This window comes from Gavia stellata, chromosome 14 (genome assembly GCF_030936135.1).
Source record: "Gavia stellata isolate bGavSte3 chromosome 14, bGavSte3.hap2, whole genome shotgun sequence".
Classification (NCBI taxonomy): Eukaryota; Metazoa; Chordata; class Aves; order Gaviiformes; family Gaviidae; genus Gavia; species Gavia stellata.
This window is the reverse complement of record NC_082607.1, coordinates 11,813,325-11,836,850: the sequence shown is the minus strand read 5'-3', so window position 1 is coordinate 11,836,850 and position 23,526 is coordinate 11,813,325. Positions and strand designations below refer to the sequence as shown.

Here is a 23,526-nt window from a genome sequence, read left to right as displayed (position 1 = left end):
CTGCAGGACCAGGCCTGGCAGCAGGGAGGAGGTGCGTGCATAGGCTCCCACCCCGGGCGCAGCCTCTCTAGCACCTCACGGCGGCCTCAGGGCAGCAACCGGGAAAGGCCGGCCCTGCCCGCACGTCCCCCGGCCGGCACCGAGCAGACAACCCCACACAAGCCTCAAACCGGCCACACCTCACGCCCGCCGCCATGTGCCCTTCCGCCTCGCTCACGTGACCACAGCCCCCACGTGACCGCCCGGAGAGAGGGCGGGCCGCGGTGGGCCCCACTACCCGGGATTGGCGGGAGCCGCCCGGCGATTGGTCGGTCGAACCGCCCATCGGCGCGGCGGCTCGTTGGCGGCCATGGCGGCGGCGCGGGGTGCGCTAAGCTGGGCCCTGGCGGCGGCGGCGCTGGCGGCGGCCCTGGCGCTGGACAACGGGCTGGCGCGGACGCCGCCGATGGGGTGGCTGCACTGGGAGCGCTTCCTCTGTGGCACCGACTGCGCCACCGACCCGCGCCGCTGTGTCAGGTACCGGCGGCGGCGGCGGCGGGCGGGGGGGTCCCGGGGCCCGGCCCCGGGGGAGCCCAGGTACCGGCCCTGGGGGTGTCAGGGCCGGGGACAGCCGGCCCGGTGCGATGCTCTGCGGCCCTGTCCCCTGGCACCCTGTGTGCCTTCCCCGTGCCAGGGCAGAGAGCCAGGCTCGCCCCGTGCCGGGCCCTTTCCCGCACTCCTCTGCCGTTTGTGTGCTCACAGCCGGCCCAGCCCCTTGGCGAACGGGCGGCACGGTTGCCGTGTCGGTGCTAGAAATCGGGCTGCCACGTTCTCCACTTTCTTTCCTGGTCGCGCTGCCTCCCCGTGCCCAGCGAGCGGCTCTTCATGGAGATGGCCGACGTGATGGCTGCCGAGGGCTGGAGGGATGCAGGCTATGAGTTCGTCTGCATTGACGACTGCTGGATGGCCCCGACACGGGATGAACACGGCAGGCTCCAGGCTGACCCAAAACGGTTCCCCAGCGGGATCCGCAGGCTGGCAGACTACGTGAGTGCCACCCACTGTGGTGTAGGGCAGTGGCTGCTGTTGGGGACCTGACCTGCAGCCATGCTGGGAGCAGGGGAGGAGAGGGAGGGCTGGGTGGGGACCAGCTGTGTAGCTGCTGAGCTAAGGCTTTGCCTGCCAGAGCAGCGTTTTGCTCCTTTGCAGGCCCAGCTCCGCTTCCTCCTGCTTTGCGGTTGCCCCATCCCCAGTTCTCTTTCTGTCTGCAAGCGCAGGTCCACTCCAAGGGACTGAAGCTGGGAATTTACAGTGATGTCGGGAACAAGACGTGTGCTGGCTTCCCTGGCAGTTACAACCACTACGACCTGGACGCCCAAACGTTCGCCTCCTGGGGCGTGGACCTGTTGAAGTTTGACGGCTGCAACTCTGGCACACTGGAGCTGCTGGCAGAAGGTAGGCGTGGGCTCGAGGCAGCACTGCGTCAGGGGATGGGAATATTCTGCAAGCAGCAGCAACTCGAGGCCCAGGGTGAGCTCCAGGGAGTTGCTTTTCCCTGAGCATACTCATTTAAGGCATTTGCTTACAAAAGCAGGTATGAGACTCTGTTCCCAAGGCCAATGTAGCGAGTGTTGCTGGCCCAAGTGTTTTTCACCTGTTCAGCCTCCTGGAGCTTTCACTGGTGTGCACAGCTTGAAAAAGCAGCATTGTTACACCAGAGACCGTATCATGCCAAGAATGGAAACATTGACTGCATACTCTGGGGGCTCTCTGCAGACTGCTGCCTTAGCCCTTAACGCAGCAGAGGCTTTGCCTTTTTGCAGTGCCTTTACTGAAGAGCTCAAAGCATTTCACACGCTTAACCCTTAATCCCTTTGGTGAGGCCTTGTCAGTGCAGATCAGCTTGATGCTAGAACAGCTTGTGTCAGCTATAAAAAGGGCAGTTATCAGGGCTTTTAACAGAAAAATAAGAAGGGAATTCTGGCATGAAAATCCTACTGGGGTTTTCATTTTAAAGCACACCAGTGTAAATACCAGTTCAGAAGTTATTTGCACACAGGCTGGCAAGTGAGCAGCTGAAAGCTCAGTAGCTCACTGTGTTGGGGGGACTCAGCTACAGACTCTCTGCAAGCACAGCAAATCCCAGTGCCACAGGAGCAGATTTGTGGGAAGAACGATGCAGCTCGGAAGGTGGTTTTCTCTTGACTGCACTCTCGCTGCTGGCACAGTCAGCACCATGGTATTTGGCAGCGGGAATCCTGCATGCAGTCCTGGCTCTGCCTGGCAGGGAGGACCTGCCCAAGTGACAGTCCCATTGAAGCCAGTTGGTGGGGCATATGCCAGCTGCCGCAGCCAGGAGTACAGCTCAGCACCGTGACTGACAGCCGAGCTGAAAGATCTTGTTGGATCATATGTGTAACCCAGACACAATCCAGTTGTATTGAAGCAGTTCCAGGGGAGAGAGCAAACTTTTCGTTCCCTCTCTGCTGATTAAAAGGGGCTTAACAGGGCTGTTAAGGACAGGAAAAAGCTAGTGCTTTTGCATTCCTGCCCAGTCCGTATGGCGCAAATGCCTCATGAGAACATACTCCTGCAATGTTACCCAGCGAAGCTGTTCCCAGCAGCTTGATAGATACCAACTTGTATTTCCCAGGTATCTGGAGGAAAAAATGCCACACAGCAAAACCACATCCTCTTCCCATGGCTCTATGTATAAAGAGATCAGCAGTCTTGGAGCAGTAAGCTTGCCCATGACCTGTAGCAAAGCTGTGATGCTCACTTGTCCTTGGGAGGCAGGAGACTGGCTGCAGACTATAAGCTCCCCTGTCCTCCCTCCTGTATTTCAGTCATGAGCATGTGTTCAGCCTTGATTTTGAAAGAGTTGAACTGAAACCTGAACCTGTGACATTGGATTAGTTCCTCTGTTTGACCAAGGAGATTGTGTAACCGCTGTCTGTCCTCTTCCTTTAGGTTACAGGAGCATGTCTCTGGCCCTGAACAAGACTGGAAGAAGCATTGTGTACTCCTGTGAGTGGCCTTTCTACTTGAGGCCCATGCAGCAGGTAAGGAGTGTTTCTAAAGGCTTATCCTGGGTCTGAAAGTGGGAAGAACAGAAAAGCAGTAAGACTGCAAAACAGCCTCCCGAGAAACCTGCTGCTCTCTGGTCTGTCAGAGAACAAGACTGTAAGGTGGAGGAAACCCATTTTTTCCTCTAGAGCCCTGACGTATACCTGAGACCAGTCATTACTCTGCTGAAAAGAATTCAGTAGGATCCTGCAGCATGAAGGCACAGCCCAGCTGGAGCATGTCAAAGAACACAGCAGTATCCGTCTGCTTTCCGTCTCCAAGGAACCAAGCAACAAAACATTGGCAATGCAGACACACAGCTAGCGGATAGTTCGCTGTTATTCCTCCTGGACTCAGAGTGCTGCAGAGTCAGCCTTACGGGACTAGAAGAGAGACTTTAGGACAGCCTATTTAATAGGAATTCTCCACATTCTTTACCAACAGATTTCTGCCAGCCAGGGTCCATGGCTGACATGTTGCTTTCCACCCATAGCTGCCTTCCCCTGTGCCATCACAACAGGATGCTGCCATTCTCTCCCACTGAGAGTTAAATGCATTAGTCACCAAAGGGTGTAAACCCAAGAAATGGCAGTAATTACTGGGATGTCGCAGTTTAATCCCACTGGCCCCATCACACCTTCAGTAAAATAGCACTCAAAGGAATTTCCTAACAGAACTAAGTGGCCACAACTATTCTCCCAAGGGAAGCAATAGTGTTTTCTGGAACATGGTAGACTGGAGTTACTGGGCACAAGCCATCTTAGGGAACCAACGTGCACTAGATCAGATAGCTGGTGATGGAAGGTGTTATCGTAGTTCTCCCCCAAATTATCCCTGATCCAGTCAAGCCTTGCGTATGGTCTTGTTCTTTTACAGCCAGGCTCTCTGGCTAATCACACTCATTGTTTTGGCAGCCCAATTACACAGAGATCAAACAGTACTGCAATCACTGGAGGAACTTTTTTGATGTCTATGATTCCTGGAGCAGCATCAAGAGTATCTTGGACTGGACAGCACTTCACCAGGACAGCATTGTGAAGATAGCTGGGCCAGGGGGCTGGAATGATCCTGACATGGCAAGTAGAGCAATGCCCACCTCCCTTGCAGCACCACCAAAAAATCCTTTACTCAGCTGTAGGCTGAGAAGGATGGGGAGGGAAGGGCTCTGATGGGGCCCTAGGATCAGGAACTTAATGAGAGGGTCCCTGGCTGGAAAGGGAAAGAGAACTACAGCTACGGACAGTACCAATGAAGCGCTGTCTCTGTGTGATGCAGCCTCCACAAGCAGTGCCAGTTCAGAACACAGGCACAGCAGCAGGAGACAGTCTCCAAAGTGCTGATCTCCCAGCAGAGTGAAAATCCCTGGGTGCCAGCGTTGCAAGGAAGGAATAGCTGCATCCAAAAGCAGATTCTTAAACGCTACGTAGCCAATTAAGGAACCTTCTTTACTTCCACCAGTTGTTCATCCTAAATTGCCACGCTAGTCATGCCTTGCCTTTCCCAACCAGCTGGTCCTGCTCCTGGCGCTCAGCCTATCTAACCAGTCCCCAAATAGGGGTCCCACCCTCAGCATCCTGTCATTTACCAGTGCTCAGATTGGTGGCCCAGTTTCTCCTCAGCAGGCAGCGTTACCGGGCATTTTTGTTTTCTCGTCTTAGCTGGTGATTGGAAACTTCGGGCTGAGCTGGAACCAGGCAGTGACTCAGATGGCAATGTGGGCTATTATGGCAGCTCCCCTCTTCATGTCCAATGACCTGCGGCACATTAGTCCTGAGGCCAAGTGGCTGCTCCAGAACAAAGAGGTGATTGCCATCAACCAGGATCTGCTGGGCAAGCAGGGATACCAAATCACCAAGGTACGGCAGGACCAGGCTGGGGGTGCAGTGTGGGGCACAGGCAGCCAGCCTCCTCAGAAAGGGGACACCAGGGGGCCACACGGTATAGAGGAGTGCTCAGGGTTTGGGAACAGGAGCCCAGTGAGCCCACTTGTTCCTGAAGCCTGCTTAAATAGACAGGCATGAAGAGGATCAGTTCTGCCTCCACTAACATGAGCCCTGGGTTTATTTTCTCCTTGGCAGGACAAGAACTTTGAGCTGTGGGAGCGACCCCTGTCTGGCCGAGCCTATGCTGTGGCAGTGCTGAACCAGCAGGAGATTGGGGGACCCCAGAACTTCACCTTCTCCCTCACCTTCCTCGGCAATGGGCTGGCCTGCAACCCAGCGTGCTTTGTCCGGGAGGTCCTGCCAGCCAGCAGGGACTGGGGTGTTTACAGCTGGGTGTCCTCCCTGAGCGTGGAGGTGAACCCAACAGGCACTGTGCTGCTGAAAGTAGTGGCACTATAGGAGCCACGAAGACAATCTTTTTGTGAGCCTTGGACTGTCTAAACTTCTTGTGACAAGAAGCCTGTCTCCTTCCTCCAAGTGGGGTGCCTTTGTTCTCTCCTTAGGCATTCAGCCTGATGTGACAAATACCCATCACTCCATCACCAAGAGATAACGGAGAAAAGGGCGCTGCTTCTCTTCTGTTTACCCTTTCTCTGGCATCGCACCTAATTCCTTCTCCAAGGGGCTATAAGGGCCCTAAGCAGGGCAGCAACTCCTGTTAATGACTCTGCCACTACCAACCAAAGAAATGCAAAGGATACAGCTCTCCTTGAGCATTTCAGGGACAATAGGGAAACACACCCTGGTTGCCTTGTTCTTGCTTTTCCAGTCCAGGGCACACAGTCCAAGAACAAGAAAAGCTGCTCCTATCCCCACTGAAGAAACCCAACACCCTCCTCAGAGCACGGACATCTACTACTACCTTCTGACAACTCAGGGACTGGCCTAAATCACTGCATTTGTTAGCAACTTTGTTGGCAGCTGCCTGCTTAGTGTAAATGTGATTAAGTATCATGCCTTAGGACTCAGCTTTTGAGGGTTTCTCCTTACCCCAGCAGTCTTCCTCTCACCTGTGGCTGTCACTTCCCTTTAGATGACAATTCTCTCTCCACCCTTCATGGGGCCACTGGGGTGCCCTTCCTCAGTGAGCTGCCTTCCAGAAATACCTGTGTGCTTGCCTTCCACTGCTGGCAGTAGCCTTTAGGTTGAATAACACAAGTCCTTCTGAGACGGGAGATGGATACTTCATCACTTACGCAACCAGCATGTACAAGTATGTTCTCTTCCAACTACTTACGCAATCAGGATATCTTGATTTGTTCTTATTTCTGCAATTAAGCACGTTGATTAAAATGTCCCCTAAAAAGGCTAAGCGTTTTCTTAGTTCCACTGTTCACGAGTACAACATAGTATCTGAAATGAAATCAGGTTTTAGAAAACAGGCCAGCTTGTTCAGTCACTAAGTTCTTGTGAAATTTGTCGTGGTTGCTACAAACAGCACTCAGTAAAGCTGACACGATGCAGCCCCACAGTCCATCTCACAGGCAGAGGCCAAAGCCACTGCTGCTAACAGCTTCAGCAGCAGGAGCTTGAAGACACCAATCACATCAGCCAGTACTGAATAAACAAAAATACGAATTCTGTTACTGTTTGGTAACTGAGCGCTCTCAGTCCCTATGAAGATGTCATGAGGCATTTCTCCATCCTCCAGCTCTATTTCCACTACAAGAAAGTTACTCTTAAGAGAGCTCTGCATTGCATTCCCAGCACCTGCTGACAGTGGACTTCCTACTCACAAGCTGCCACAAGTAGATGATCCCATTAAAGGCCAGAGGAGGCTGTCCTATAATGTACCATGCACTCTGTAGTTGCCCATCAGTCACCACTCATTTGAAACTTCAGTGCTGTGCTTGGGCTTTTTCTGTTAAGGAAAATTCTAAGAGGCACCAACAGCAGTCAGACGCAGGGAGCAGGCAGACGAGGCCTGTCACACCATCAGTTTCAGTGTGACAGTATGCAGCTGGGGGCATGGGCATGAAGCTGTCCCTCTCCTGTCTCTCAGCTACCATAACACAGCCACCACACGCAGGTCATAGCTGAGCCGCAGCACGTAACTACCACCTAATGGTGCAGGTGACGCTTCATCAGATGAAACCTCTTATACTGAGCCCACTAGCTGCTCCAGGGCCTTTGCTCACGTGTTGTCCCTTAGGGCAGTACAAATGTTCCCTGTTCGTAATGAGTGGCCTACCGCCAAGTGCAGGGGCTTTTTGGGGGAGTTCAGATTACTCTGGCCCCTACTGTGTTGAAACCATTGCTGGGTGCAAGGAATCTTACCTGCCTCTCCTCCCGCGCAATGGCTTAGAGAGGAAAAAGACCTAGTGAGGCAGCTCTGCTTTTTTTTCAATCACTACTTCCATCTACCAACAATTCAAATTCACCATAGCATTCCTGAAATGGAACCACTACAATAGAGACATGAACTGTTTTAAATGAAACAAGTTGCAGAAGTTTAGAGGCCCTTTTGAAGACAGCCTTCTACCATGGAAGCTCATAAATAAACCTGGAGAAAAGCAACAGCACAACGCTCACACAGAGAAGCCACTGGTGCAAAAATCCATCAAAGCCTCAGGCTCTATGTATATTCTAAAACACCTCTTGGTTACACAGTAAGGAGATCCCAGCCATCAGCAGGGTTTTTTCAAAAGCCTTCATATTACCAACTGTTCATTTACTAAGCACCTTTGCAAGCAAAACCTTCCTGTTGGGTTGATATACTTGCAAGTCCCACCCCACCAACACGATACACAAAAACAAGCAATGGATCACTTCCAAATACTTTAATATGGTCCATAACAAGCAGCAGGATGGAGCTTAGAACTGGATCACCTGGCCCTGTAAAAAGGAAGAGACAGAGTGAGTTTATTCACCACTGAATGTCACCACCCTTTCTCAGCCACTCTTGGTACACAAATATACCTTTCTCTTCTTGTCTCCTCCCAGTTCAAAGTGCTTGCACCTCTTAATGGCCAGCATCCTCTTGGACCTGCAGTTGGGCTCCACGCACTCCAGCCTCAACACGATCTTCTTCGTGGTCTTAGCCTGGGAGGAGAGTAGCAGACCGTATCAATGAACAAAATGTCCACAAGCAGACAAATTGCTGCTCTCAGGAAAAGCTTGTTATCTGCTCTCCTGAAGATTCAGCAGCTTGTTCTTAAAGTGTAAAGACTACCAATGCAGTTAGGCTCCCTCCATTAAAAACGAGAAGGCACCTTAAGGACCAGTACAGGAGTACAGTGGATCTGTACCTTCACAATAAAGGACACAGGCAAAAGCCCTCAGTGGGGCAGGGCTGGTCCCCTGCAGACATCAGCCATGCTGGAAGGAAGTCTGTGCCAGTGAACACACCAAGGAACAGCCACTTCTGCAGTGTGGGAGAACAGACTGACACTGCTCAGGAAAAGTTCAGCAGAAAGCCAGGCAGAAGAAACACCTGAAAGCGGCACCACTGACGAACTTTCCCTGGAAGGAGCAGTGACACAACATGCTCAGTGCAGACCCGCAGCTACTGAGAAGTTAGATGAAACTCAAAAGACTACAGAGGGAAGAATCTAAAGCTGCGAGGCTACTGTAGTTAGACAGAGCTGTAACCACCAGTTAAAAACTTCAGACAGTCATCCAGGTAATGCGGCAATGCTGACTGGGAAGAAACAGAAATGGGGATGGCAAGGTACAGGTGGACAGTGCCAAACTGCGAGAGCAGTATGGCTGCTTTGTGTACCCTGGTTGCAGAAGCATTTTCTGCAAGGTCTCCTCACTTCCTGGCAGAAAGTCAACTCAAATAACTGCTGTCTCATTTTCTTCTTCTTGCTGGATGACTTCCTGAACATCTCCAACAGAACACCAGGGCCTTCCAGCAGCGAGCCAAATAGCTCTGTAAGTGTAACTGAACAGTTCACACAAAAACTGTAACGAATCAGCCCATCGCGTTTTGCTTCCCTGCTGTAAATACCACAGATTTTGCCCTCCCCCCTCCCAACTCCTTGGCAGGAGGTATGTAGAGGCACAGAGGGAAAACATGCTGCAAGACTACAGTTCCAGGTACCCACACTGAAGAGGAAGGATGACAGCAGCAGGTTTCTGCAACTCATCTCTAACAGAATGCATTGCTGCCCTTCCACTACTGCTTTGAGACTCTCAGGGAAGGCTTAATGCAGCAGCTCTCATTTATTGGCTCAGTGATATGGATTTCCCTGGAGACAGCAGACTGCAAGAAAACGATGTCGTGTTCTGCAGAATGCCCAAGAGTTGCACACGCTTCACTTCTGTCATACCCTTGTCAGTGAAGGTAGCCTCACTATGCAAAGCCTCACAAACCTGGCAAAAAGCTTCAGTGATAAAAGCGATAAAGCTGTCAGTGATACTGACACTTCAAGAACATAAGGAAAGCAAGCAACAGGCTCCCTTTCCCTTCGCTGTACTCTTCCCCTTTGGCAAGCAATGGGGAAAATACTCCTTTCATTAAATCATCACTTCCAGTAAGACCCCGCTCCCCTACAGCATCAAGGTTCCCTGCAGAACCTGCTCTACAAACATATGCTACATCACTCCTGCAAAAAAAGGATCATCTACATGAGACAGGAGCAGCACGGAGGATGAGCAGATGTGGATGGGGAACTTACACTCCCCAGACAGCACTACTAGCACAGAGCTGCAGTAACACATCTTTAGCACAGGAACACCACAAGGCTGCAGGAGGCTGAAATGTCCCTCTTCAGCTGGTCGTGTGGATTGCCAAGAAAGTTTCAGGTCCTCCTTCCAGGAGCACCACTCACCTTCTTACGGAAGATGGGCTTTGTCTGGCCCCCATAGCCACTTTGCTTCCTGTCATAGCGTCTTTTTCCTACAGGAGGAAATAGCTCTGTTTAGACAACTGAGACATGCTACAAGTGCAACTGGCACTCTTACCAAACCCTAGCAGACCTCAGCCTACAGCTGCACAACCGATAGGAAGCAATCCCCCCTTATCCCACAGCCGCGTGCTCGGCCCACAACCATCAGCCTGGCACGGGGCATGACCACCCGGGCCCCACGCAACTTCCCGCGGGCCGTGCCCCAGAGCCCCCGGAGCGCACCCGTCCCTACCCTGGGCGTAGAGGGAGTCCTTCCCCTTCTTGTACTGGGTGACTTTGTGCGGCTGGTGCTTGCCGCACTTCTTGCAGTAGGTCCGGCGGGTTTTCGGGACGTTCACCTAGAGCGGCAGGGAGAAGCCAGTCAGCACGGCCAGCAGCTGCGCAGGGAGCTGGAGAGACGCCACGCCGCGCTCCGAGGGCCCCCTCGCCCCGGCGCTGCCAAGCGCCCTTCCCCTCCCCTCGGGAAGGCCCTGCGCCACCATCTCGGGCCTACGGCCTCCCCCCGCCGCCCCGACCTGGCTTAGCCGCCGGCCAAGCACCCACCGCAGCGGCCAGCGCCTCCACCGGGCGGAGCAAGCCGCCGCCAGGGCGGATGGCAGCAGATGGAGTCGGACCCGCAGCCCGCTGCCGCCAGCACTCACCATCTTGTCGGCGGCAGCCCGAAGGGAAGGAGCGCCCCGGAAGCGGAAGCAGATGGGAGCACGGGAACCATAGAGAGGAGGTGCGCGGCGAGGGCGAGCGGCCTGTCAGGCGCTGGGCTTGCAGCGCCCCCTCCCGGTGGGAGGAGAGAGGGGCGGTGGCCCCGGCGGGGGGCGCGGGGGGGCTGGGGGGTGCGGGGTTTGCGGGGTAGGGGGCTGCGGAGGAGTGGGAATGAGGGGCGTAGGGCGTGCGGGTCCGTGGCTGTGGGAGTGCCAGGGGGTGACTGGGGTGGGGGGGTCCGTGGGATGCACAGGGTGTGGGACGTGGGAAGCAGGGGCAGGCAGCCAGCAGGAACATGGCGCTGCCCCCCACCCGCCCCACAGCCCAGACGCCGGCCCCAGTCCCGGCCCTGCGCTCCGGTCCCCACGCCCCGGCCCCGCACCCCTGGCGCCATGTCCGGGCCCCCTGTCCCCTCCGTGCGGGGCAGGCCCCGGCTGCGGCCGGAGCCCTGGCGGCCCCACGGAGGTGGCCCGGCTGTCTCCAGGAGGAAACACAGCTGCTGCTTTTGAGTCAGAAACCAAAAAAAGAGGAACTGAAAGGGTGGGGTTGGCCGGCCCCGTCCTTCCTCCCTGCGCGGCCAACCCTGCCGTGCCTCCCTGCCGCCACAGCCACCCTGACCCGCCTGGGCTGCTCGGGGCGGGCGCAGGGCAGCGGGCGCAGCGGGACCCCGGCTGGCCGGAGCGGCAGCGGGAGGGCTCGGTGAGTGCGCCAGGGCGCAGAGGGCCCGGGGGATCTGTGTCCCGGCACCGCGTGGCGCAGGGAGAGGCGCGGCTGGGAGCACGAGAGTGGCGGTGCCCTGGGTGCCCTTAACGTCGCTGGGGGGGAGCCGCGGCAGCGGGAGGCAGGAGCCTCCATGTGGCACCTGCTTGTGGCCTCGCACCTCTGCTTGCCTCCTCGGTGGTGCCAGGGGCCATGGCACCTGCCAGGGGTGGGAGAGCTGTCCTGGGCACAGGCCACATGCTGCCAAGCTGTGGGTGAGCTGAGCTGGGAAGGCTCAGCCTTGTCCCGCAGCCTGGCCAGCTCTGAGCAGGCCGCATCTGACAGGGGGTGGGACAGCTGCTATGGGACCACAGTGCCAGGGGCCATGGGGGTGCAGCAGAGCAGGGTGGTGGGGTGGTGTGTGGGTGCCAGGGGCTGCAGGGGTGCACTGGAGCAGGGGGTCAGGGTGGTGCATGGGTGTCAGGGACCCCAGAGCTGCACAGGAGCGGGAGAGTGGGGTGGTGTGTGGGTGCCAGGGGCTCTGGGGCTGCAGCAAAGGATGGGATCAGGGTGGTGTGTGGGTGCCAGGGACCCCAGGGGTGCTCCAGAGCAGGGGGGCGGGGTGCTGACAGTGCCTTTGACAACCCCTTGATCATGCTTTTTGCAATGGGTGCTGCTGGAGCACAGCTCCAGGTTTGCTCCCGAGTCTCTCCCATGTGTGAGATTCCCTCCTCAGTCCCTCCCACCCTTCATTTTTGTCACCTTCCGGGCTGCACCTGAAACACGGGAGCTGTGGAGTTTGAGATTCCCAAACACCTCGTAGCCCTTCCCACTTGCCCTGAGCATGCCAGCCCCCTGCCCGCCCCCCATCAACCAGTGCTGGCAGGCAGGCTCAGCTCCTTGGCAGGACACAGGCAGCCAGGGAGCCTGCCTGTGGGGGATTGGCCCCGAGAACATGGTGGGGCACAGCGTCCAGCAGCACAGGGCCAACGGTGCGTGCTGGGCCTGGTGGTGGTGTCAGAGCACGCTGGGCTGAGGTGTGACAGTGGCAGGAAGTCACATTAGCTGGGGGGAGACACACAGGACATGCTTCCACCCACCCACTCACCACTTTTGCTGTTACGGCGTGGCAGTGATGGCTGGCTGCGGGGGTGAGTCCCACGGGGCACCCACCACCCCGAAGGACAGGCAGGGACAGTGTGGGGCTGGTGGCAGTGCTGGGGAGAGGGAGGCTGTGTTGAGGACAGGGTGGCTGTGCCATGCTGGGGCAGAACAGCCCTCTGAGATACTCATCATCCTTTCCTCTCTGGCGGCACTGTCCCAGAGGACACAGCGAAGACGTGTCCCATCTGCCTGGCACTCCTGGCAGTGTCCCAGCTGCTGCAACTCAAGGTAAAGCTTCTGGGGACCTGACATTGCAGTCGGGATGGGCTGGAGCCCAAGGCTGCTCTGCTCAGCCCCTGTGTCTGTGCCAGGGTGGGCAATGGGAGCCCTCCTGCTCTTGGGACAGAGGACCAGCAGCCACATTTTGTAGCTAGGGAAACTGAGGCATGGGGCTACAGGGGGATGCTGGGGTTGCTCTGGGCTTGCCCACCACCCTGCCAGCAGTCTGGGGTCAGTGGTCCCCCCAGCCACCTGCCCTGTCCCCAAGCAGGGGCCCCAGTTCCCTCCTCCCCAGGCCTGGATCAGCCAGCAGAGGCTGCTGGTTTTCCTAAAAGACTCTGACGACTCATTTTTTAAGTTTGGGGGGTTTTTTTTAACCACCCAAAGGAGCCGGAAAGGCCTGAGCCATGAGGGCCACAAGGGGAGGGAAGGGTGGACCCTGGGAGGAGGGAACCATGCTTGTCCCCAGCCTCTCTGGCTATAGCCACAGCAGTGGGGCAGTGTCAGGAGTGCAGCAGCAGGATCTGTGCTGGGAGGGTCTGGGCATTGCCAGCAGATGAGGGGATGCCCCTGTTCCTGCCCCTGGGCTGGGGCATGCCCTGGAGAGAGGCATAGCAGGTGGGACCAGTCCCTGGCATCTTTAGTCCCCACCTGGTCCCTGTCGTGAGTGAGCCAACGTCTGCCTCCTGCAAGGGGGAAGAAGATGGGCTGCGCAGCCAGGTAGCAGGGGGTTCAACCTCTGACTCTGGCCCACATGTGAGCTTCCCCCGGAGGAGACAGGCTGTGGGCAGCAGAGAAGGGAAAGAGCTTCTCCCAGGTTACCATCCAAAGTTGTGTTTGTAGGAGAAAAAAGGGAACAAGGTGGAGGTGAAGAGGGAGCAGGGCATGGAGGTGGTCAAGGCAGAAAACCTGGAGGAGGGCTTCAGGGGATCACAGTTCAGCAGTGGCTCCAGGTAGCTCATCAGCTCCCCGTTCTGTCCAGGCTGGAGTCAGGTGTTGGTTACAGCCCCCAGAGGAGGAGAAGCCCACAGCTCCAGCCACGCGGCTCTGTGGGGTGCTGCAACCATCTGGGTGTTGCGGTGCCCGGGTGCAGCAAGGAGGGGCACAGGGTGAGATGGACGGGCTGCTCCAAGAAATGGGCCAGGGTGGATTTCCAGCCCCCTGAAGGCAGGGCAGCAATGGTACAAGGGATGCTCATCTGAACCACCGTTTCCTGCCCTGACCATCCCTGGAGAGGCCATTTCCTGCCCTGACCATCCCTGGAGAGGCTCAGGAGTGCTTTGCTGAGGAGTGCTGAGGGAGGATTTAGCCCCTCTGGTTGCTGGCTGGAGGTAGCCCTTCGAGCCTGGCTTCTGGCAAGTGCTGCTCACGGGGGAGGAAAAGGGATTGAGCATCATCCCTGCACTCCTGTAGGCTCCATGGACACAGAGGGGAAGGATGGCTTTAGGGCTACTCTGTGCTCTCGGCAGCACAGCACTGTGGCTATTCAGGGCCAGGACATACCCACAACTTTTTAGGGACTGGCCTCCCGCGGCTGTCCCTTGCACACTGCCAAGTCAGCACGTCCCCAGTACGAAGTGCCTGCGGTGCAGCAGGAGGAAACTGCCCCCCCCCCCCCCGCCCCCGACATGCACATACAGACACACACACACACACAGAGACACACACGGGGACACACACGATGCTGGAGGGGGAGGAGGGAGCCTGCTGGGTGTCACTGCTCAGGCTCTGTGCTCCTCCCCGGGGCTATGCTTCTGGCAGCCTCCCCGGCTCCCTCCCCCTCCAACCGACTGTGTCTGTCTGTCTGTCTGCACACCCGGGGGGGGGCCCTCCAGCATCAGGCGGGAGCCGAAGCCAGCTGGGTGGTGGCTTGGTCTGCAGCGTGGCATCGGAGAGGGGACAGGAGAGGGAGAGGTCACTCTGCAAATACCCTACACTGACCTGCCTGCACACCTCTGCAAGCTGATTCCCCGCGTGGGGTTCCCAGCACCCCCTGGCTGCCCCTCAGGCAGGGGGGAGAGTGCACCTGAGCGAAGTCCAGTGGTGGGAAGGTTTTTAACTGAGCAAGTGCCGTGTCAGTGTTGTCGTGCCCACAGCAACCCAGCAAGCACGGCACGGAGGAAGCCGGGGGGGCCAACATGGCCAGCATCATCCTGGAGAGCATCTTCCTGAAGCGCTCGCAGCAGAAGAAGAAAACATCTCCCCTCAACTTCAAGAAGCGCCTATTCCTGTTGACAGAGAGCAAGCTGTCCTACTACGAGTATGACTTTGAGCGGGGGGTGAGTCGGTGGCCCCAGGGCCACAGGGGCTGTGCAGTGGCAGTGCCCATGGGTCACCAGTTGTCCCTCACCACCACCCAGCCCAAGGGGTGGTTGGATGGGGACGGTGGTCGGCTTGAGTCTCCCCGGCTCTTCCCCTTGGCGATTGTTCGAACGAGCCCCATCTCTTGCAGCGCCGGGGCAGTAAGAAGGGCTCAGTGGACATTGAGAAGATCACCTGTGTGGAGACGGTGGTGCCTGAAAACAACCCTCCGCCTGAGCGACAGGTCCCGGTGAGGAAGGTCCCGGGGTCCCTGCTTGTGTCCCCCTGTCCCCTCGCTGGGGAAGTAGGAAGAGTTGCCCTGCCCTGGGGTGGTGGGAATGGGGGACAGCCCTGTTTGGCATAGGGGTCTCTGCACCCACAGCCCGTACCATACCAGGGGTCCGGCTTGATGCAGTGCCGGGGGAGCAGGAGGATGCCAAAGGCTGTGGCTCCCTGTGGAGATGCCAGCAGCCAAGCAGCAGGATGCCATCGCCCATCTCTGCCTCTCTCTTCCAGAGGAAAGGAGAGGATTACAACAACATGGAGCAGATCTCAATCATCGAACGGTTCCCCTACCCCTTCCAGGTGAGTCCTCACTGCACCCCTTTTGCTGGTCCACCCTGCCCGGCTGCAGGGTGCTGGGGGGAGGACCCCAGAGGGACTTGGGGCCAAACACAGTATCGCTGCCCCAGTGCCAGGTGTCACGTTTGGGGATGCCCTGCTGCTGTCCGCACTGCGTGGGGCAGGCAGGTGAGCCCCTGCGAGACCCGAGGATTTAGGCAGCTCTATTTAAGGAGGCTGCTTAGATGGAAACCTGCTTCTGAGCTCTGTCCTGCCCCTTTCGGTCCCCTGGCCAATGCTGGTCGGATGCTGTCTGCTGGCTGCCCACTCAGTCCCCAACCCAGCTGCCTGCTCCTGGTGGCACCCTGCGTAGCCCCGCAGCCCCGACACACTGAAAGTCAGAGAAGGAAGTGGAAAGTCTCGGGGGAGGGGGCTTATTTATAACCTCTCCGTCATGGTCCCAAGAGCACCGTGCGGGGCCAGCACACACCGGCACGGCTTGTGCTCTGCATCAGCTGCTCAGGGTGGCCGCAAGCCTCGGCTCCCCCCATCCTCTCTGGGAGACCCCCAGCCGGGATGCTGAGGTGTGTGGTCCTGCAGGTGGTATACGACGAAGGGCCCCTCTATGTCTTCTCCCCGACGGAGGAGTTGCGCAAACGCTGGATCCATCAGCTGAAGAGCGGTGAGTTTGGGGGCTCTGCGGCTCCCTCGGAAAGCAAACACAGGCAATTGGCTGTGCGTGCGGCATGACCCAGAGTGCTGGGTTTCCGGGGGCTTGCTATCCTGTGGTTATGTTATCCCATGTCTACGGAAGAGCAAACGCTGATCAGAAACTTGTCCCGTGACGAGCACACTCATAAGGCCATGCCCCCACATGCCTGTTCCCTAACATCCCTGAGCTGACACCAGCCGCTCCAGCTCAGGGTAGGTGGACCCTCACCTCTGTTACCCTCTAACTTCTGCAGCACTACAGCCACCTCGGCTGAGGCTTCTTGCCCTCTCACAAGCCTGCTCCAAATTATCTCAAGCAAGCTTAGAAGTTACTGAGAGCAAGAGGAAATAGCAGGTGTGGCCACGCAGCTGTACTGGCATGCAAGGCGAGGATAGAGCCCCAAGTGCTTTAGGAAACACAGACAAAAAGCCTGCTGGAAGCCAGGGTGCGTCTCTTCCAGCCCATCCTGAGCCTTGCTTGGTGCTGCTGAGCTAATGCTGAGCTGCATGGATGCTACCTCCTCGAGCTGAGAGTGTGTTGCAGCAGCACTGTGCAGAGGGACTTGGGTGCTTGCAGTTGGCTGAAATCTGCTGGAGCTGCCCGTATGTGTCTCTTGGTGCATGTGTATCTTTCTGTGGCTTAGTGCTGCTGGGGTGAGATTAGCTGCTCAAATTGACACAGGGAAGTTTGCCCAAGTGAGGCAGAAGCAGAGCAGGCTGATAAGAGGGAAGTCGGTTATTTCACGAAAGCCCTGCTGCTCTGCCCCGGCAGGCAGCCAGCCCTCTCCCCACTTCCCTGCTATGGGAGGGGGGTTGCTGTGGCAGATGAAGCCAGTCTAAAATCCACAGAGAAAAGGGGAGAGAAAATGCTGGCCTTTTGCTGCTGGGATGCCCTCATCCTGCTCTATTAGAGAAGGGGCTCTCTGCACCCCACAGAGCTGCTGTGGGACAGCACAATGCTGCGGTGGTGTTTAGGCACATCCAGTTGTCCCTCTAGCTTGGGAAGAAGTACGAGGAAGCCGGGCAGTGCCTGCCTGGCAAGGGAGTGGTCTCCCAGCAAGGGAAGTCTCTGAACAGGCAGGGGATGGTGGCAGTGCCCCGCTCTCCCCATGGACAAGCCAGGCACAGCACTGGTCTCCCTCTCCACTTCTGAAAAAAAGGGTTCAAAAGAGCTGTGAGCCATGGGCCTCAGCAGCCCAGAGGATGCTGGATGTTTCAGTTGGCAGGAGGGCCGATCACAGCAGGACCTGGCCCTCCAAGCTTGCTCGTATCCCTTTGCAGAGCTGCTGAAGAGCTTTGATCAAATTTGAGAGGAAAGGCCTGACCCTCCCTGAATTAGGGGTTTTGTGGCACAGGGTTTGCGTAGCCGCAGCACTGAAACACAAGCGATGAGCTGAGGGAAACCCTAGCAGCAGGCCCACGTGTGACTGTGTATCACTAGCACAGCAGAGGGTGAAATGATTTAATGGGGCTGATCATCTGCATTCAGGGAGCAGAGAGGTCTCTGCAGCGGGCTCGGGACACAGCTCGGGGTCACACACATCTCCCCTCTTGTGCCACAGTGATCCAGTACAACAGCGACCTGGTACAGAAGTATCACCCCTGCTTCTGGATTGATGGCCAGTACCTGTGCTGCTCCCAGACAGCCAAGAATGCCATGGGCTGCCAGATCCTGGAGAGCCGGAATGGCAGTAAGACACTGGGCACCCTCCCCTTGCCCCATCCCTAGCCCCTGGGGACCACCGCAGCACGACACCGGGGATCTCTTCTCACCTTAGTCCCTTTTCTGTTCTGAAGGTTTAAAAGTTGGGCGGTCGCATCGCAAGACAAAGAAGCCTCTTCCCCCCACTCCGGAGGAGGACCAGGTAGGGGCCAGCGTCAGCATGTGGGTTTGCTCCAAGGTGTTTAAGGAAAGGTCTACCTGGGAAAAGCCAACATGTTCAACAACTGACAGGGCATTGCTCAGAGATGTACAGGCCGGGGCTGTGCTCTGGAGAAGGGATGTCAAGATGGTGCCCTAAGGGAGAAGGAGCTTGAACCAGGGGATGGAGCCCAAAGGCCTGGAGGAAAGTCAAATGATCTCACCCCTGAGGTTTCCCAGGGGGAGCTGGGAGGATAGAGAAGCCCTGATATAGGGTGGAGGAGTCATGGGTTAAGCCAAAACACTTACCTTTTGTGAGTATGGGTCTCCAAGGAGGAAATGCTGCAATAAAAAGCACTGGGGGGGTATTGGTCTCCTGGTGGAGATACATGTGGGAGCTGAGACGAATGCTGCACTAACCTGGCCTGAGCCCACTGCCCTGCCAGGTCTGGGGAGGGTCTCGCTTGGGAAACAGTGTGTCTGCTAGCCTCACCGTGTCCCATGCTCTCCCTCGCTCTGGGGAAGATGGTGATGAAGCCCCTGCCCCCCGAGCCGGCCCCCAGCACAGCAGGTGAGATGAAGAAGGTGGTGGCCCTCTACAACTACCTGCCAATGAACGCACAGGACCTGCAACTGCAGAAGGGCGAGGAGTACTTCATCCTGGAGGAAAGCCACCTGCCTTGGTGGAAAGCCCGTGACAAGAACGGGTAAGAGCTCTCACTGCCCGCAGCACTAGCCCCGCAATAGTGCCCTCTCCTGGTGCCAAGGCACTGGTGGGCAAACACACCTCTTCAGCACCGCGGGGTTTGGGACAGGCTGCCTGCCTGCCTGCGGGCTCCGGCGTGGGACGGCACATGAGGAGGGTGAGGGAGACTGAAGCAGGCTGTGGTATCAGCCCTCCCCAAGCATGAACCCAAATAGGTTTGCGCCAATGTTTTTGAGCCCATTTCTACTCAGCCTTCTGGGGCAGGAACCTGCTTTCCCCTTGGCCTCCTCCATCAGTGTGTGACCCGCCCCTTTTCTCCTGCAGGAGGGAAGGATACATCCCCAGCAACTATGTCACTGAAACCAGCAATTCCCTGGAGATCTTTGAGTGAGTAAGAGAAGGTGCAGGGACGTGGCAAGTTGCGCTTGGTTGGAGACTTTTTACATTCATTTCTGTTAACCTACGCAGTCTGTGAGCCCAGCCTGGCTGGGTCGCTCTCCCTCTTGCACACCCTTTGAGAGCCCCTGGCCCCGTGACAGCCATACCTGCCCTGCTCCCTGCACCACCTGTCCTGTCTGGGTCGGGGTCAGACCAGGCTGGGGACAGCGATGGCTGTGGTGATGTCCCTGATGACTGTGTCCCTGTTCCAGGTGGTACTCAAAGAATATCACTCGGAGCCAAGCGGAGCAACTGCTGAAACAGGAGGTAAGTGCTGACTCCCAAGGTTGGGTCCTTTCTACACATCAGCCCTCCATGGGCTGCTGTCATGTTGTGTCCAGCATGGGACCAACCCTGGCTTGCACTGGAGGGGAGTGTCGCCCCAGCAGCCCCAGGAACCATCTCTACCCCAATGTGACCTGCTCCTGGCAGGCACTTCAGGAGGTGGCCCCCCAGGCAGGGACTGGAAGTAGGACTCCTCTGACTTATCGCACCTCTCTCTAGCCATGCTGTGATCTTCACTCACTTTAAGTCTTGCCTGTTACAGTCACGCCTCCCCACAACTACCCTGTCCCCTCTTCCCTTTCTGTTTTAGGGTAAGGAAGGGGGCTTCATTGTCCGAGACTCCACCAGCAAGACAGGGAAATACACTGTCTCCGTCTATGCCAAGTCCTCTGTGTAAGTGGATCCAGGAACAGCTTGTTCCTACCCCAGAGGGCCCCTCCAGGCACTCCTCACCCTCTGCCTGTCCTCCCCATGGCCCTAACCCACATACTGTCTCTCCAGAGACCCCCAAGGCACAATCCGCCATTACGTTGTGTGCTGCACTCCCCAGAATCAGTATTACCTGGCAGAAAAACACCTGTTCAACACCATCCCGGAACTCATCACGTACCATCAGCACAACTCTGCCGGTCAGTGGGGGATAGAGTGAGGCTAGCAGTGTTTTTACTGACATGACAGTATCCTCGCCTTCCTGCGCTGAATGCAGGAGGCTTGTGTTCCCTACTGGAACGTGGCGGGTAAGCGTGATGTGGCAATCTACCTTTTTGTGTTTCAGGGCTCATATCCAGATTGAAGTACCCCGTATCTCAACACCAGAAAAGTGCTCCTTCCACAGCTGGCCTCGGCTATGGTAAGCTGGCCTGGGCTACCTCACAGTTCCCTGATTGCAGGGCCTGTCTCTACCGACAGTAAATTTCCGGGGCTGGGATCCTGGCTGTCCCATGGCAGCAGGGCTCACAGCCTTCTGAGGAATCACTTCCCAACACTCCCTGGCCCTCTGGTGACAGTACTGACCAGAGACACCACAAGCTACTTTGCTCAACATCCCCTGGAGGAACAGGTCTCAGATTTCATGGATTTTTTGGGGATGGTTTTTCAGGCAGCACATGCTTGTGAGCTCTTCTTGGGCTTGCTAGATCAGATGACTGGGAGCACCCTGCAGGGAGGTCACCTGCACCTGCATTATGCTTGCACTCTCTGTCCTAGGGTCGTGGGAGATTGACCCAAAGGATCTGACCTTCCTGAAGGAACTGGGGACGGGGCAGTTTGGCGTGGTGAAGTACGGGAAATGGAGAGGCCAGTACAACGTTGCTATCAAGATGATCAGGGAGGGCTCCATGTCAGAGGACGAGTTTATTGATGAAGCCAAAGTCATGATGTAAGTGGTGAGCAGCCTGCAGGTCAGTGGTGGATATGCCTTGCCAGAATGGCTGCACTCCTGGGTGGTGTGGAGGAATAGTCTCAGACAGCCTCACACTCTGCAAAATGCATCTGAGAACCTACTGCCTTCATGCTGATTCCCCAGTGAGCTTTTCCACCGTCAGCTGGGCCAGGAGCACCTTCCCTTCCCAAACTCTCTTTATTCACAAGATGCTTTTTTTGCTGCTTGGCCTTCTAGATGCTCAGAATTGCCCTTCTTGCCCCCAACACAGGAACCTGTCTCATGAGAAGCTGGTGCAGCTCTACGGGGTCTGCACCAAGCAGCGTCCCATCTTCATCATCACCGAGTACATGGCCAATGGCTGCCTCCTGAACTTCCTGAGGGAAACTCGGCGGCGGTTCCAGCCTGCCGAGCTGCTGGAGATGTGCAAGGACGTCTGTGAAGCTATGGAGTACCTGGAATCCAAGCAGTTCCTGCACCGAGACTTGGTAGGGCTGCTGCTGAAGGACACATCTCCAGCTCAGCAACAGCCACAGCATGTCCTAGACAGGGTCCAGCTAGTTCATCAACATGAGGAGAGGCAGCTCTGCAGCCTTCTCTACAGAACATCCCTCTAAGCTTCCCTGCCCACCTGAGCATGGGCGGGATGCTCTGAAGTCACTGCTCTGCAGAGAGTCAGTGGAGATTGCAGGAAGGTCAGGACTAGGTAGTTTTCCAGGGGACGGGAAATGCATTTGTGGCTAGGGCAGGGTTTGCATTAGGCAGCACAGGCAGCATCAGACATGAAAAGGGACTTCTCCCCGCCATGAAAAGCTGAGCCTGCAGTTTGTCAGGCCTTGGGCTGGCATTGCCAGCTTGCAGTCCTGCTAGGTGCCGTACCTGATCTCTGCCTGGTGCTGCTTTGTTCAGGCAAAATCCCACCAGGGAAGTTGCCCCTCCGTAGATAAACAGGATGCCTGGAGGCCTTTCTTGCTATCTTTGCTGAGGACTTTGTAGCTTGCCCCAGTCCAGGTGAAATTGCAGGACAAATTGAGGCAAAGTGTTAAGTGGGTGGGGAGCGAGATGAAGTTCCAGATGGTACAGGGGGATGGGAGAGGCAGGAGCAGGTAGGAGTGACTGCTTCCATATCTCCATCCACAGGCTGCTCGCAACTGTTTGGTGAATGACCAAGGAATTGTGAAAGTATCAGATTTTGGCCTTTCCAGGTCTGGTAGATACATCCTGACTCAATCCCACATTTCATCCTTCAGTCTCTTCTACGCTTTAGTCTTTGTCCCCACCATCCTCCAGCTCTGGTTTTCCTCTGTCTTCTCCTGTCTTTCTGCTTCATCTGTCTGGCTCAACCTTCTGCCTCTCCACTTTCCACAATCCCTTTCTTACTTCCCCCTTCCCTTTTCCCCCTCTCTTTGCTGCTTCCTTCCCCCACCTCTAGTCTCCTGGCTGCAGCTTTCTCTCCATATCCCCTTTTTGCTATGCTTCTGTGTCACCCTATCCCTTCCCCAATCTTGACTAACGTGTACTTGTTTGCGAAGGGACATTTCTGCACGTTGAAACTCATGTGGAGTGCAACCTCTGGTCACTCTGAGAGCTGTCAATTCCTTTTGGGCTTGCTTGGTCAGTTGCATGGAGGAGTGAAATGTGAAATCCAAGAAAGGCACCCTGATCCATTTATCTGCTGCAGGTACGTTCTAGATGATGAGTATACAAGCTCCATGGGGTCCAAGTTTCCAGTGCGGTGGTCTCCCCCTGAGGTGCTTTTGTACAGCAAGTTCAGCAGCAAGTCTGATGTCTGGGCTTTTGGTAAGAGCATGGCATTAATGACTCGGAAGTCGGGTCAACAACAGTGAACTCCTCTGCAAAACAGCTTCAGGCACAGGTGCTCCCATGCCATAAACCGTCCCTGCCATTTCCTGTAACAGGCGTTCTGATGTGGGAAGTTTACTCTCTGGGAAAGATGCCTTATGAGAGGTTTAATAACAGTGAGACAACAGAGCATGTCATCCAAGGCCTGCGCCTCTACCGGCCGCAGCAGGCCTCGGAGCGGGTCTACGCCATCATGTACAGCTGCTGGCATGAGGTAAGTTGCTCTCACCCTCGGTGATGGCGCCCAGCTGCCCTGGGGGGGCTGACACGGCTCTGCAGCTCCCCCAGGGTGCAGGGAGTGCTGGGGAGGTTGGCAGGCTCCAGCAGGGCTCCCCCCTCTCGCACGGCAGAAGGCCGAGGAGCGCCCCACTTTCACTGCGCTGCTGGGCAGCATCCTGGACATCACAGATGAGGAGCCCTGACCCCAGGCTAGGCTGGCCCGGACTGCTGACCCCTGCCTGGTGCTGGTGGCTGGTACTACTGGGCTGGTGCTGCCCCACCGTCTGCCGGGACAGATCTGCGCTCCGGACGGTACCTCAGCACCACTGTCACGGACACGGCACTGGCTACCCCCCAAGCAAGGAGGGGTCTGAGGGGCCCTCGTGCAGCCACCGCAGCCCCTGTCACCGGCACGGCCCCTCACAACCAAGGACGGAGGCAGGGCCCCTGACGGCCGCGGCGCCGGCCAGCCCCGTCGGACTCCGCAGGCGGCGGCGAGCCGGGCCTGTGCACAATAAACGGTTCCCAACGCCGACGCCTCCCTGGCTGCCGCCGCCGCGCACTGGCGCCGCCGCGCA

The 23,526-nt window shown here is 56.8% G+C and overlaps 3 protein-coding genes across 3 annotated transcripts; 2 read left to right on the top strand and 1 right to left on the bottom strand.

Moving 5' to 3' along the window:
* Positions 1-349: 349 nt before the first annotated feature.
* On the top strand, positions 350-6,275 carry GLA (galactosidase alpha). The gene is made up of 7 exons (XM_059824403.1): positions 350-516; positions 852-1,026; positions 1,257-1,434; positions 2,950-3,041; positions 3,960-4,121; positions 4,704-4,901; positions 5,124-6,275. Exons 1-7 carry the CDS (start codon positions 350-352, stop codon positions 5,385-5,387), a joined length of 1,236 nt encoding a protein of 411 aa, XP_059680386.1. The 3' UTR covers positions 5,388-6,275.
* A 1,474-nt stretch (positions 6,276-7,749) lies between these two features.
* Positions 7,750-10,511, bottom strand: RPL36A (ribosomal protein L36a). Its single transcript, XM_059824427.1, has 5 exons — positions 10,483-10,511; positions 10,074-10,179; positions 9,764-9,831; positions 7,908-8,030; positions 7,750-7,823 (listed from the first exon to the last, which is right to left on the bottom strand). Exons 1-5 carry the CDS (start codon positions 10,483-10,485, stop codon positions 7,803-7,805), a joined length of 321 nt encoding a protein of 106 aa, XP_059680410.1. The 5' UTR covers positions 10,486-10,511; the 3' UTR covers positions 7,750-7,802.
* Positions 10,512-14,745: 4,234 nt separating this feature from the next.
* BTK (Bruton tyrosine kinase) lies at positions 14,746-23,151 on the top strand. Its single transcript, XM_059824300.1, has 18 exons — positions 14,746-14,901; positions 15,075-15,173; positions 15,440-15,508; positions 16,085-16,166; positions 17,758-17,886; positions 17,993-18,060; positions 18,582-18,763; positions 19,087-19,149; positions 19,413-19,467; positions 19,796-19,878; positions 19,987-20,114; positions 20,261-20,335; positions 20,692-20,863; positions 21,138-21,354; positions 22,007-22,071; positions 22,548-22,666; positions 22,786-22,943; positions 23,080-23,151. Exons 1-18 carry the CDS (start codon positions 14,761-14,763, stop codon positions 23,149-23,151), a joined length of 1,977 nt encoding a protein of 658 aa, XP_059680283.1. The 5' UTR covers positions 14,746-14,760.
* Positions 23,152-23,526: the final 375 nt, after the last annotated feature.